General features: G+C 45.5%; 1 protein-coding gene across 1 annotated transcript in view; it reads left to right on the forward strand.

Moving 5' to 3' along the window:
• The window catches only part of KSR1 (kinase suppressor of ras 1), a 117,099-nt gene that overhangs the window by 46,079 nt on the left and 57,060 nt on the right, over positions 1 to 13,960 (forward strand). Inside the window, exon 2 of the mRNA XM_073315658.2 lies at positions 12,202 to 12,342. Within this exon, the coding sequence (XP_073171759.1) occupies positions 12,202 to 12,342 (141 nt within the window). The remainder of the gene's footprint in view (positions 1 to 12,201; positions 12,343 to 13,960) is intronic.

Here is a 13,960-nt window from a genome sequence, read left to right on the forward strand (position 1 = left end):
GTACCGGAGCAGTGAAGCCAGGCAACGTACGCGTCCGTGCGTGTTGTACATGTCCACCTGGAACCCTGGGTAATTACTCATGTTGCTAGCCCATGCTGCTGTGGCATCATTGCATTAGTACTAAAACTAGCTAGGGTATGTCTACACAGCCTGCAGTCACACCCCATGATTGCAGTGTAGACATACCCTTAGAAGCATTGTAGTGTAGTTACTGGTAGCAGTGACTTCTATCTAGTGATTAGAGTGGGGGACTGGAAGTCCGGACTCACCTGTCCCATTACTAATATTACTATTGGACTATGCAATCTTTGGCAAGTCACTTAACCTCTCTTCATCTCAGTATCCTCCTCTATAGAACAAGTATAATAATCTCTGCCCCACAGGGATCTTACGGGGTTTATTACTTAATCTTTATAAGATGCTTCGCAGTTCTCTGTTGCAAGATACATGCTACAGTGACGAGATTCTCCAGGCCAAGCATTTTCCAGGGGTTTATGGCTGGGGTTTTGCATAGCTTGAAGTCACTTGGCCTTCATCCTGGTGCCCTTGACAGCACTTGAGACAAGCACAGAAATGTTTTTTCCTATTGCTTACACAGCGTATACAGCAAGGGCTTGATTCTGAGGTGCACCGAGCACTTACAACTGCAGCTGAAGCCGATGGGAAAGGCAGGTGCTCAGAACCAGACTCTGAAGGCAGCCTTGTGCCCAGGTGATTGAGACTCATTCCAAGGAATAAACTTGTCAGGAATGAATGGGAGCACGGTAGCCTTGTCATTCTGACAAGGGCTCGTGTGTAGATTCATTTTTTTTTTTTTGTATTGCAGTTGCACTGTAAGGTCCCAAGATCAGGGCCTCATTGAGCTAAGCACTCCACAGGCGGTTCTTGTCCTTAAGATCAATCCAAACAAAAAGGCACAAAGAGGGGAAGTGACTTGTCCAACTTCAGTAGGAGAGTCAGGACAAGAACCCAGGTCTTATGGGTCCCAGTCTGGAGCCCTGTCCATTGGACCCCAAGCTGTCCCTCATCAGGGTTCGTTTGTGTGTGACTGTATTCCACAGGATACGCACGCACACACACAGCAGTTTCTCAGCCCTTGATAAACCAATCAATCCACTGCCAGCCCATTTTTATGATTAATCTTTTGATTTTATCCTTGCTCCTGTGTCTCTGAGGAAGGCAGAAGCTGAAATACCATCCTATAGTGGATTCAGTTCTGAAGGCAAAAGAAAACCATATGTGTTCGAGAGTCCAAAACCAACCACATCATGTGGGATTCAGATCATTTCTTGAAACATGCCTGCCTGTTTTACGTCTCCTCTTCTTTTTCTTCTTTCTTTTCCCCTTTATGTTTGGTAAGTCTCTCTGCCCACATGTGGCCACCGCACTAGACTCGTGCCATGCCTTTTGAACTTCAGGTTAGTTTTGTTGTTTCTTAAATGTTAAAATAATCAAGTAGAAAGAGCTCCTGTAGGTGCAGTATTTACTGAGACAGCTGAAAGCTTTCGGTAGAGGTGTCGACGGGAGCTGGGGGGTAACAAGTGGAGCTCTGTGCCAAGGGAGAATGTCAGCCAGTGAGTGAGTTTTGAACAATTCTCACAGGCAAATGAGAATATACCTAACTCAAAATGGTACAATTTCCTTCCCTCCCCCACAGTGTGGACTCAATCATACCAATATGAAGGGGCTTATACTGGTTTAGCTAGTCCTGTAATAGGAAATAAGCAATTTTTCCTGTAGGGAAGGGGAATAACCTATGCTGGTAGGGCTTGTACCAGTATCGCTGGATCAGTAAAGATCACACTCCTACCCAAGGTGGTTCTCCATGCAAAACCTATGTTGACCACACCTTGGAGTACCTGAGAATTCAGGTCTCAGTAACACTCAGACAAATGACTTCAGGTTCCTTAGGTTTGTGATTGCTGCATACATATTCTGGGTTCCAGGGCCGGGTTCTGCCCTGAGTCACACCTGAGCAGCCTGCCTGGCTTTGCAGGGGCAGCCCATCCTTGGTCCCTAGTAACTTTTTTGTGTTTTGAATACAGGGGGGAAATTGTAAAGGGTGGCTCTTCTCCCTCTTCCCTTGCACTGTGACCCCCTTTTTGACAGCAAAAGTTACTACGCGACCCCAGGCAGGGAGGCCAAAGCCCGAGCCCCTCTGCCCTTTGTGTGTGTGCGCGCAGGGGGTGGGGGCAAAGCCCTAGCCCCATTGCACCAGGTTTCAGCCCCAACGGGGGGTCTGTAACCTGAGCCCTGAAGCCCTCTGGTTTTGGTCCCAGGTAGTGGGGCTCAGGCTTCAGCCCTGGGCCCCAGCAAGTGTAAGCCAGCCCTGGTGACCTCATTAAAATGGGGTCACAACCCACTTTGGGTTCCCAGTCTGAGAACTGCTGCGTCAGTCACTTCAAGTAAGTGACACTGAAAGAGCTGCTGAAAGCTGGGGAGAACAGAGTTCAAGAGCTGCTGATCTGTGGGTGAGCGTGTGGAAGGTGCTACAAAGTTGAGACACACATTTTAGCTACCCTGACAAACAAGGGGAGGGCTTGGGATTATTCATCGATTTTTAGAAGATAAATCGACTCGCCCAGTGTCTCACAGTGGGTTGTTGTCATGGGTTTGATTCTCAGTTCTGCCTTTTGACTCCCGGCCCCTTGGCTCCAACCTCTAGAGACACAATCTCTAGGATAGGCTAGATGGACCATTGACCTCATCACATGGGATTCAGATCATTCCTTGAAACATGGCCTGCCTATTGGATGTCTTGACCATGCTCTTCATTCTGAAAGCCGCCTCCATCCAGGCCTTATGTGGGCTGCTTCTTTACTCTCTTTTGCGTGAATGGGATTGAAACCCAACAACACACTGACTGTAAAGGGATCCTGGCCTTCCTTAGTTGTGGCATTGGCTGGAAGACTTTGTTTGAGGAACCCCTGAAGTATGTATTTCATTCCCACCTCATTCAGCAGAGTCACTCTGAATATTCATTGCTGTAATTGGAGGCCAGGTTCTCCTCTCTGGTTTAGAAGGTAGGAATATAGAACTTGCCATACTGGCTCATACCATTGGTTCAGCAAGTCTGGTATCCTGCTTCCAAGAGTGCCTATTATCTCTTGCTCCAGAAGACTCAACCTTCAGGAGTTCTGTACCTTGCCTTTTGTACTCTGTACCTGGTGGGAGGTGCATCATGGAATTTCTTCCCGGTCAGCTTCTGCTTGAAGCAAGCTATGTGACTGCCCTTATCTAAGCCATGCATAACTGTGAATATATTGGGTCGTAAAATAATTCAGTCTTTTAAAACCTCTAGCTAAGATACTTGACTTGATGACCGGCTGGCTCATTGAATTGCACGGACAGGCAAAGACTGCAGGCTGCACGAAGAAGTATTTGCACACGCCCATATTTATTTTTATCCCAAGTGAAGTCTTTTATGGAATTTAGCAGCATCTTCTAGGGAAGGGAAACTTTGTTTTAAGCATTTGTTTGACTACTTGGCTGAGTGAAATGAGGCCCTCCACTGAACTTGATGACATTTCTTTGACTGGCTTTGAACACCCCATCAATCAATTCCAAAATTTCGGGGAATGTTCTAGGCATCAATAGCCCCCCCCCCCCAAAAAAAAAAGAAAAAAAAAAAAGAAAAAAAAAGATTTTGGTGAAAACTAGGAGGAGGAAAAGGGGAAGGGGCAGGGGGCAAACCCATCAACTTCAACAAGGTCTATAATTATCTATAGATCACAGAACTGTCTAGAACAGATTCTGCATCCGATGAAGTGAGCTGTAGCTCACGAAAGCTTATGCTCAAATAAATTGGCTAGTCTCTAAGGTGCCAGAAGTCCTCCTGTTCTTTTTGCGGATACAGACTAACACAGCTGCTACTCTGAAACCTGCTAGCATAGAGAGGGTAAACTTTTATAAGCCATGACTTTCCCCTGCTTGAAACCAGGATAAAGCCACTGGTGCAAATAGGGGTTTACTCTTGTTGGTATCCAGGGTTTCAACCCATGCAGCAATCAAGGGAGGCCCAGACCGATCGTGAGTGTGGCCTACTAAATAGGACACTGGACTCTAGACCAGGAGAGCTGGATTCTATTCCCAGTTCTGCCACGGAAATGCTGGGTGATCCTGCAGGTCATTGGCTTCCGGTTTCCCCATCTGTAAATTGGTAAGAATACTTCTCCTCTTAGCTGGCACTTTGAGATATATGGAGGAAAAGCACTATATGAGAGAAAGCTAGGGGCAGGTAACTATGGATTGATTGTACTCAATTTGGGTTGGTATCAAAAGAACAACAAAGGCTCAATAACTTGCCAGAGTTAGAGACTGACTTAATATTGTTTGTCTTTAAAAACTTTTGGAATAAGATGTCATGGTCCGAATATGAATGAAGCATATTTGAGTCAAACTCTGTGGAAGAGACACTTGGTCTCATATGTCTGAGATTCTTTGGTTAGGGGGCATAACGCTGTGATTCTTTTGTTACATTCTGTTTTAATTTCTCAGAGAATGAAGCTTCTGATCAGTCATAGCCCCGTGGTTTGAAGAATTCAGTGCCACAATTTGAAGACTGAATTCTTCCAAGCAGTATTTGCAAGCTCCAGGTTTGAAAGGCTCTTTTGAATATTGCACTGTGGTGTCAGTACATTAATTTCACGGATGCGGTCTTTGTGAGTCCGATGTGAGAGCTCGTATGTTTTTGGTTTGTGTGTGTGTGTTGAAGCTCCCAATTGTTTTGATGTCGTTAGAGGCAAGCTTGTGTCTCTAGAGGTTGAACTAGTTTATTTTGTGTATATATAAATTCAAGCCTGGCAATTTTCCCCTAAACACACCAGGCCCAATTTTCCTTTATGCTAAGGCCTCTTTAAAACTCCTTTATACAGTAAAGGGGATGTCACTTATGTTTGCACATGCTCTTAGGTCCCTGTACACTGCCATAGCAGTACAAAACAGTGCCTTTTATTTTCCCTTTAAATGAGAATCTGGCACAATGGGGTCAAGCAAACGGAATGGAGGACAAGAGAGATGGAGTCTGAGGGCTTGTCTACACTGGCACTTTACGGTGTTCCAACTTTCTCGCTCAGGGGTGTGAAAAAACACCACTGAGTGCAGCAAGTTTCAGCGCTGTAAAGTGCCCATATAGACAGTGCACCAGCGCTGGGAGCTATGCTCCTGGTGCAGGTGAGGTTTTTTTTTTGTTTTTTTTGTAAGAACGCTGGGAGAGCTCTCTGCTGTGACGATACAAGCCACGGCAGCGCTTTAACATTGCCAGTATAGACCAGCCCTAAGTGGAGCAGTCATTCTATGCTGCAGGTTATTCCTCGTCCCCACACACACCTTCCTCACCCCCTTCCCCCATTTTGTTTCTTTCCCACCCCCGTTTGGTTGTTGCAGTCTACATGTTACCAGTTAGTAGGTTTTGCTGTTATGTTGTAAAGGATTAATTCGTTGGCACACAGGCAGTGAAAAGGTTACTACTGGTTTTATTTCTAATTTTGTGGTTGGAGACCGGCACTGTATTTGTGGATTTTTATTTGCGTCACTGAACCCAAAAGTTTTTATGTTCTCAGAAATTGATTTTGTAACTGCTCAGCCATGAAAGCCAAACCATGCAGTTTAATGAGAACTGAGTGGGGAAATAACAAAATGAGATTCATTGTGAGGGGGGGAAAATGCGGGAAGCAGACATCTGCATAATATTTATGGGAGGGAAAAACTATCTCAGATGCAAAGGAGATGTTCCAGGCAAACGATGCTCAGTGATCGATCGAAGGCCCCCATCCCCATAATGTTAGAGTGCGTCTCAATCTGAAATGTAATTCTCCTCACAGTACCATGGTTTAGGTTGGTGATTTTGCTCGTAGCTTGCCCTAACCATCTCACGGAACATTCCTGCAGTGAAATGCACTAGTACCAGGTGGGACCTTGTGCTGTGGGAACTAGTATAGGTATCAAATATTTCTATCTCCTCAGAGATGAGAGCCCTATCGGGTGGGGCACTGTCACAGATGCGGTCAGAGACTAAATGGACAAGCCAGACAAAGGATAGGGAAAACAGATGATGTAACTTGCCCAGAGTAGAATCCAGGTCTCTTGATTCCCAGTCCAGTACCCTATCTCCTAGACCATGCCGTGCTCACAAAAGGTACCCCAGTTACATTGATATTGAAGAGGAGGGTTTTTAAAATTTACAACCTGAGTTTTGGAGAGGCTGAGTCCCATTGACTTCAGTAGGAATTGTGAGTGCCCTAAAACCCAAAGCTGTGCTCCCATTGATGTCTGTGGGAATTCTTTTGTACACTTCGATAGGAGCAGACTTGCGCCCTAAACTTGTATGGATGGGTTTTCATAAAAGGAAGCATGAAATGTGCCCAGAGCAGAATGAATGTGACATCCCAAGATCACCTGATGAAATCTACACACTAGCAAGAATAAGAACAAGGCTACATATTTTCACAATTTTATGGGAAAATACATCAGGCATGCTTAATTGGTTATTTGGCATGTGTCCTGCTATCTGTCTGAGGAGCTGGACTGCTGATTCTGCTCTCAGCTCTCACTAGCCAGGCCAGTTTCAAACCTACTGTGCAAACAGAATTTCTTCCCTCTGCAGGTGCTCCGCTACCTGGAGGTATGCCAAAGAATGGGGAGGAGATGAGCTGACCTGGGGGGAAAGGACAAGATGAAACCCCCCCCCCCCTGCTGTCTTGCTGTGAATTTACCCTGCAGCGCTTTTCAGAAATGCAGTTGTCTGGCTTTGGATGATACTAGTTGATGAAACCTGTATATCCATAGCAAGCACCCACAGCCAGTGTTTGTTAATTAGGAGTGGCCCATGTGGAAGTATGGCTTGTATTATTGTAGCTGTTTTCCTGTGCCGTCTGTTGAGATGCATCTTGCAATAAGGCCATTTCCTTGAATCTGACTGGACTGTTGTGTGATCTAGTAGTAGAAATGGGAGCTCTATTGTGGGCTCTGCCTCAGCCAGAGACCTATCTGATGCAATGGTTAAAAATCGATTTTAAGGGTTAAAACTCCACTTGGGAGTGGAAACTCCACTGCAATCTAAATTCTGGAGGGATTGCTTTCAGTCCAGAATATGATATCCCAGCTACTCCATGTAATAACATACAAAAATGTGATGCTCAGGTCTGGTCTCTCCCATGTGTGTGCCCTTTATAAATCTTCAAAAGTACTTTTTAAAGATTTATAAAGCAGAAGAAATACAATCCAGTGAAGAGACAGTCAGACAAACTGCAGCATATCATGATGGCATAAGGGAAAAAATATTCCAACAAGTAACCGATTAAGAATTGAAACTGAGAATCAAATATTTGTAAAATGAGCTTTCTACAGCTCATTTCTGTCCTCTCTGACTGTGACTCAGGAATAAATAGGAGAGCTCGCTTTCTATAGAATCTCTTGGTCTGAGGGGTGTGTGGGAGAGTGCCTACAGTCATCCCTTAAATTAGTCAGCCTGTTGCACTGGGTCACCGCTTCATGACGGTCTCTTCACTGCATTGAGCCAAGGCTGAAGTAAGGAACAGAGCCATGTGCATGAGTGTCCTGGAGAACTTTCCGTTTAGTCCTGTATGTGGTGACTGACTTGGCTCCTTGCCCTTGACTCAGCATGGCCATTCTTTGGTATTAATTTTCTAATTTCTAACTTCTAATTTTCTAAGTCTTTGGACTTCAGAAGTCTCCTGTGGTTTGACAAACTGCTGGCTCTCTCTGACAGCTGCATGTGGGCAGCTTGTGGCTGGAAGACTGACCGGTAAGGCAGGGCTTTCAAGGTCCAGTGGAACAGCATTCATGAATCCTGTATTGCTTTGGTGTATTGCAGTTCCAGGGATTGTCACTCTTCGCATGAAAAGCAATCACTTTAAGACAGAATGATCTGGCTTTCTGGGTGGGGGTGGGTGTTCAAGGGGCAAGGACTAAGAGGAAAAATGCCCAATACTGAAGAAGGGTCCAAACCACAGGGCTACAACAGATCTCCTCTGCTGTCACCATGCTGGCCTATGGGCTGGAATGTCTAATGTTGCTTCTGTGCACACCTGAATAGGGAGCTGGCATCAGTGGATCTGTGCAGTCATGGATCCTGTAACCTGCCCTTTCACCCTGTGTGCCGTCCTGGCTCACCTTAGCTCCGACACGTTCTGCAAAGCACTCTGAATACAGAGGTCTGCCCCACCCTATAAGACCAGTTTACCCGTGGCACTTCTGTAAAAGGTGCAGAGGACCGGCTGTTGTGGGAAGGGAATGCACCAACGTGCTGCCCACCCACCCCAAACAAACCTTTGTAGGCCTGACTATTGGAACATTACACTGGATATTTGAAGTGTTCAGATGTTTCTGCAAAGATCTAGAAACTGTAATAACCTTTAATAAAGCCACCACCCCAACACCTTTTAGCTGAGTCCTGTTTCTCTGTTTCAGTCTAAAGCTCTGAAAAACGACCATGCCTGAACTAAACAGAATTCATCTCCCTTTTAAAAACCAGGGGCAGGGGAATTCTGGCTTTACTGATGTGAATGGTAAAACGGCCAGTGACTTCAGTACGGCCAAGGTTTCGTCCCATAACGGGATTAGTTGATGCTTGGTCACGTCTGGCTTGCGCTTCTTGCCCATTTAAACATTTTGCCAGTGCTTTCCTTGCTAAGTAGTGGGTGTCTCTGTCCCAGAAATACATAACTGCTGGGTCATTTGTATCAGGATCATTGTTGTTTAGATGTGTTAGGGTAGAGAGTACAAGTCGGGGGCTCCATTGTGCAGCCACTGTACAAACGCACAGTAAGACAGGCCTTTGCCAACACGAAGCTTAGAATCAAATGACCTGATCCTGGAAAGAGACCTATGCAAGCAGACCCCTATGTCCACATGGCGCCCCACTGACTTACACACAGCATCATGTGAACACGGGTCCACTCCATGTTCTTTTTGTAGGATCAGGGCAAGACCGGAATTATCATCCCAGTCTTACAGAATGGGGGTTGAGGCAGAGAGCAGGATTTCAAAAGCCACTTTCAGTGGGTCTAGTGTTCCAAAGTTACATTCAGAGGTCACAACCTTCCTTGCAAAGGTTCTGAGTACTCAGTTTGCTCCAGTGGGAGTTCTGGGTCCTCGTCGGCCCTTCTGAAAATCAGGCCCCGTGTGCTGGACGTCATCTTGCAAAATTGTGGTTGCATTTGGTTTTATTTTTTAGGATACTGCAGCTCCCATCTGCACAACATGCTATCCGGGGAGTAACGTATCTGAGACTGCTATCTCTGGGGTCACCGCGTGCAGTATCACTCTCAGTTGCATGAAACTGCAACCAGAAATTTAAAAAACAAACCAAAAAAACCCTTAAATTTCACAAGGCTGCTACTTTCTGACTTGAAGTAGGGGTGTGTGTGTGTGGGCAGTGAAACCCCGCATTTACACCAGATAACTGTGCGTAGTCAGATTACTGGTAAAATAAACCAGCAGCTAGTTTACGGGAAAGCATAATCCAGGAATGCAGGTCTGCTGTGCATTCCCAGTGGCTGCTTGCTATTTTAAGACTGCTTTATTCTTTAGATGGCTCTGTTGCCAGAATGCTGCCAGCTTAGATGAAACCTATCCTGTATTGTTTCAGATGATGCTTGTGCTAGGAGCGGTACACATACAATTAAAAAAAAAATTAAAATAAAAAGCCCCTTGTCCTAAAGAGTTTATAGTCTAAATAGACGAGACAAGCCCAAACTGGTGGTTGGGAGCAAAGCAACTTGCATAAAGTCACTCAGAAGCTGACCTGGGATTAGAACCCTAACCTCTTCTCAATTTTAGTGCAGCATTCTACCCACTGGACTGTGCTATCTCTGTCCAATCTAACGATTGCAGCCCAAGATATTGTTCTGCCTGCTAATGATTCTCCTATCTCCTGATACTTGTCTCACATTGACTCAAGTGCGCCCACCTTCTAGTGACCCACTCCACGGTTATTCACTCGTATGATGAACGGTTCAGTTTGGAAGCTACAGCCATGCACGTCTGGATAAAGATCCCAGTACTGCGTGACTGCCACCTTTGCTTTGCCATTGCAACTGTTGCTGAACTATCAAGCAGAGTTGTTTATGGCCAGGGATTGCAGCCCCATCCTGAGCATGGCTTACCGGGCTCTTCCTAGCCCGGTGTCGCATGCTTTGGCCATGTACATATGCAGAAATCCACAGTTGTCTTTCAGAGAACTGGTCCTAAAACACATGCTTTCCAGCCACCTACCGAAGAGGCAGTAATGGGCAATATAGTCGTAAATGCACTACAAGCAAGTCACATTCAAGTAGTGAGGGGTTTTTCTAGTGTGTTGCCACCCAGTGTGTGCACAGTAATCGCACATTGTGTGTTCTACTAAACCAATCCAGGGCTTTGAGCCCAGAGACCTTGTGGATCAAGCCCCCTCTATTTTATCACCTATTGATGTTTCATTTCCCCTATTCCTCTGAGAGGCAGTGTTGCCTAGTGGATAGCACACTAGCCAGGAGACCTGGGTTCTATTCCCAGCTCTGCCACCGGCCTGTGGGGTGACATGGGGTAAGTCACTGTACTTCACTGTGCCTCAGTTTTACCATCTGGAAAATGGGAATAATGATACTGAACTCCTTTGTAAAACACTTTTTGAGTTTGGTTGATGAAAAGTGCTGTATAAGAGCTAGGTATTATTGCTTACTCACCTGTCTTTAGATCATGAGCGCCTCAGACCGCCTTCTTGAATGTGTGGAAAGTTCCTCACATAACAGGCGCTACTGTAAATGCTAGTAACTCCATCATTTGTGTCACCAAAGAGACCCCAAAATAGCATTAGGACGTCCATGTCTGCTTCAGGACAGTCAGTAGGAGGCAATATCCTTCCAAACCAGTGGACAGGTCAGAAATAATCTGCTCTGTAGAGGGCAGCAGTGTACACCAGCCTTTCAGTGAAGATCAAGCATAGTGTCTGTTTGCCATTTAGTATTTGATACCCCCTCTCTCTGGGGATGGATTAGATCAGTGGTTTTCAACCTTCTCATTTGCGGACCCCTACAAAATTTCAAATGGCAGTGCAGACTCCTTTGGAAATCCTAAACCTAGGCCACCAGGGTGGGGTCTGTGAGACCACAGGTTGAAAACCACTGGATTAGATAGATCTAATAAATCTTTCCCATTTGTAACTTCTCTGATTTTTATGTATGCAAGTCACTGCATTACATCATGCAGACATGTAGACAGAAAATATTTCCAGTGGAAACTTGAGAAGAGACATTAAAGAGGACAAGAAATGCATGTTTGTTTTTCCTTTTAATTATAAATCTGATCTTCCCTCAAATGCTAAAATTCTTGTGTTTTACTGTAGACATGTTTTGGTTAATAAAATTCAGATAGACTAAATTGCTTTGAGGTGTGTTTGTTTAGAAGTCTTTGAAGCTTATGTCTGCCCTCTGGGGATGTGTGACATAGAAACAATGAGAAATCTCTTTTGAGGTTTATTTTATGTTAGGAAATACATAAGGCACAAATACTAATATTCCTTTTGTGTTCTTTCAACTCTTGTAGCAAAATTGAGATTGTCAGGCACTGGAAGCGTTTGGTGTTTTGAGTCCAACATAATTTTTATTCTTTAAGTAATTGTTTGTCTTGAAGTCGAGGCCAGAGATCCCAACCAGAGCATGTCCCCATTATTCTGGGTGCTGTACAGAGTTCTAGGAAGACGCTAGGAAGTCTAAATGTGGACCACATGCTGTAAGTGGGTGTAACCACCACATGGAAAGAATGAATGAGGTAACCTCAACAGGAACACCCAGTCCTCGGGAAGTGTAGACCAGCTGTGTGCACAGTTTTCAGACAGAAGGCAACGGATCACTCCTCATTATGTATGTGGTATATTTTGGGTGAAGTTAACCGCTGTCGGCAACTGTCTTTTCGTGATGGTTTAAAGAAGGGTCATGCAGGAATGGAAATCTCCTGCCCCACTCCTGTCTAGTGAAACCACAGGGGGAATCAAGTTGTCGCTGTGCTGTTCAGCGTAAAGGAATAGCGCTATTGACTCCCAGAAGTGCCTGGTTAGTCGTTGTTGGTGGCTTATTTATTTGCAATCCAGTAACACCTACGAGCCCCTGTCGGACCGGGACCTATTGTGCTAGAACAAAAAAATGAGTCCCTGCCTCAAAGAGCTTTCAACTGTAACCATTTTTGCTTTCTGGATCCCAACAGGTGAAACTGGTCCGGTACATCAACAGACAGCGGCAGTGTAAGCTGAGCGTCTCCCTGAATGACCGGACAGTGGAGCTCAACAGCTACCCAAGATTCAATGACTGGTTAGACCTCGTCAATGTAAAGAAAGAAGTTGTACAGGTAAGGGACAAATCCACCAGTACAGAGCATGCCTGCCTCTTCAGTACTGGATTTCCTGACTGCCTGCTGGTCTAATTCAGACTCCTGACGTTATTTTAAAGCAAGGGGCTTTTTGCAAATGTTGATTTGCATGCACCTTTGTAAAATTATTCGTCTCAGACAACAATACTACGTTGTCTGGGTTGGAGCTGCAGAACGCGGCTTTGACGTGTGCTTGATCTGGAAAAACTATATATACGCTAGTCCAGATTATAACTGTCTCTTTAAGAAGCACGGGAACTTCTGTATCACATGTTGGCAAGCGTACCTGGTCTCTTCCTGCTTCAGATCTGAATGAGAGGAGATCAAACAGGTTTTGCAACATGTTTTGTTTCCAGCTCCGTGGGCGGCAGCAGCAGCTCCGGTAAAAGGCCTGGTGGGTCTGCGCTTCCTAAGTCCTCTCTCCCTCAACTGCTAATGGGAAGAGAAGATTCTTCTCTCCTGCCTAAAGTCCCTCTTTCCCCATCATCCCTATCCAGAGGAGCAGGGAAAATCTGCCCCCCAGCTACAAGATGGAGGTGCTTACTATGGATTGGGTACCTTAATATCTTGCTACGTTTATGGACCAGACACACCCTTCTTCCACCTACTACTCTTCTGGACCAGGGACTGCCCTTAACCTATTCACCTGGTATAGTTCAGAAACACCACCCTCCAAACAAGCCAGATGTCCACCTACACCTCACACTGCTGGCTGCAGTGGGCTGGAAACCCCTCTGTACCTGATACAGGCTGGGAAGGTGACTTCAGGTTATAATCTTGTATACTGAAAGATCATAATGTTGCAATTAATATACCCGCCAGGGCAGACTTGGGCTTGTGGGGGTCTCTCCTGTAAATGCAGAGAAGAACGGGATTCAACGGTGGAGTTTGGTTTCAGAGAAGTAGCCGTGTTAGTCTGTATCAGCAAAAAGAACGAGGAGTACTTGTGGCACCTTAGAGACTAACAAAGTTAGTTGAGCATAAGCATTTGTGGGTGGAGCTGTTTGCAGTTGGATCCTAGAACTTCCTCACTTTTGTCTGGTTGATATTTAACTGCGCTATTTCCCCTTGTTTTTGTACGGAATCTGCTCTCGGCAACGCTGCTGTACATTGGGAACTGCTTTACTGAGCTCCATGGGTTAAATACTCTGTAAATTTTGCCTTCCTTTGGAGCTGTGCCATGGGGCTACGCCAATTTATACCAGCAGAGAATTTGACCCAGTGGATCTAGAGCTCTACTGATGTAAGAGAGCAGAGACTGTCCCACTCATCTAGCCTTGATTGGGACATACCAGAAGGATTCCTGTCTTAGTGGGTAAAGTCTCTGGGTCAAACTGAAAGTGTGAGGCCTTGCACCTGCATGGCAGAGGAGAGCCAGACTCCCTGGGTCTGACTTTCAGAGGTGCTGAGCACCCACAGCTGTAGTTGAAGTCAGTAGGCGCTACAGGTGCTCAGCACATGAAAACCATGCCTGAGGTGTGTGACCCCAGAAGAGCGTGTGGATCCTTTATAATTTAATTCTCCACACTTCAGAAACCCATGGCAGCTAAAAATCGACAGCCTCCCCCCCCCCCCCCCGCCCCAAAAAAAAAAAAAA

This window comes from Lepidochelys kempii, chromosome 17, assembly GCF_965140285.1.
Source record: "Lepidochelys kempii isolate rLepKem1 chromosome 17, rLepKem1.hap1, whole genome shotgun sequence".
In the NCBI taxonomy this organism is placed as follows: Eukaryota; Metazoa; Chordata; order Testudines; family Cheloniidae; genus Lepidochelys; species Lepidochelys kempii.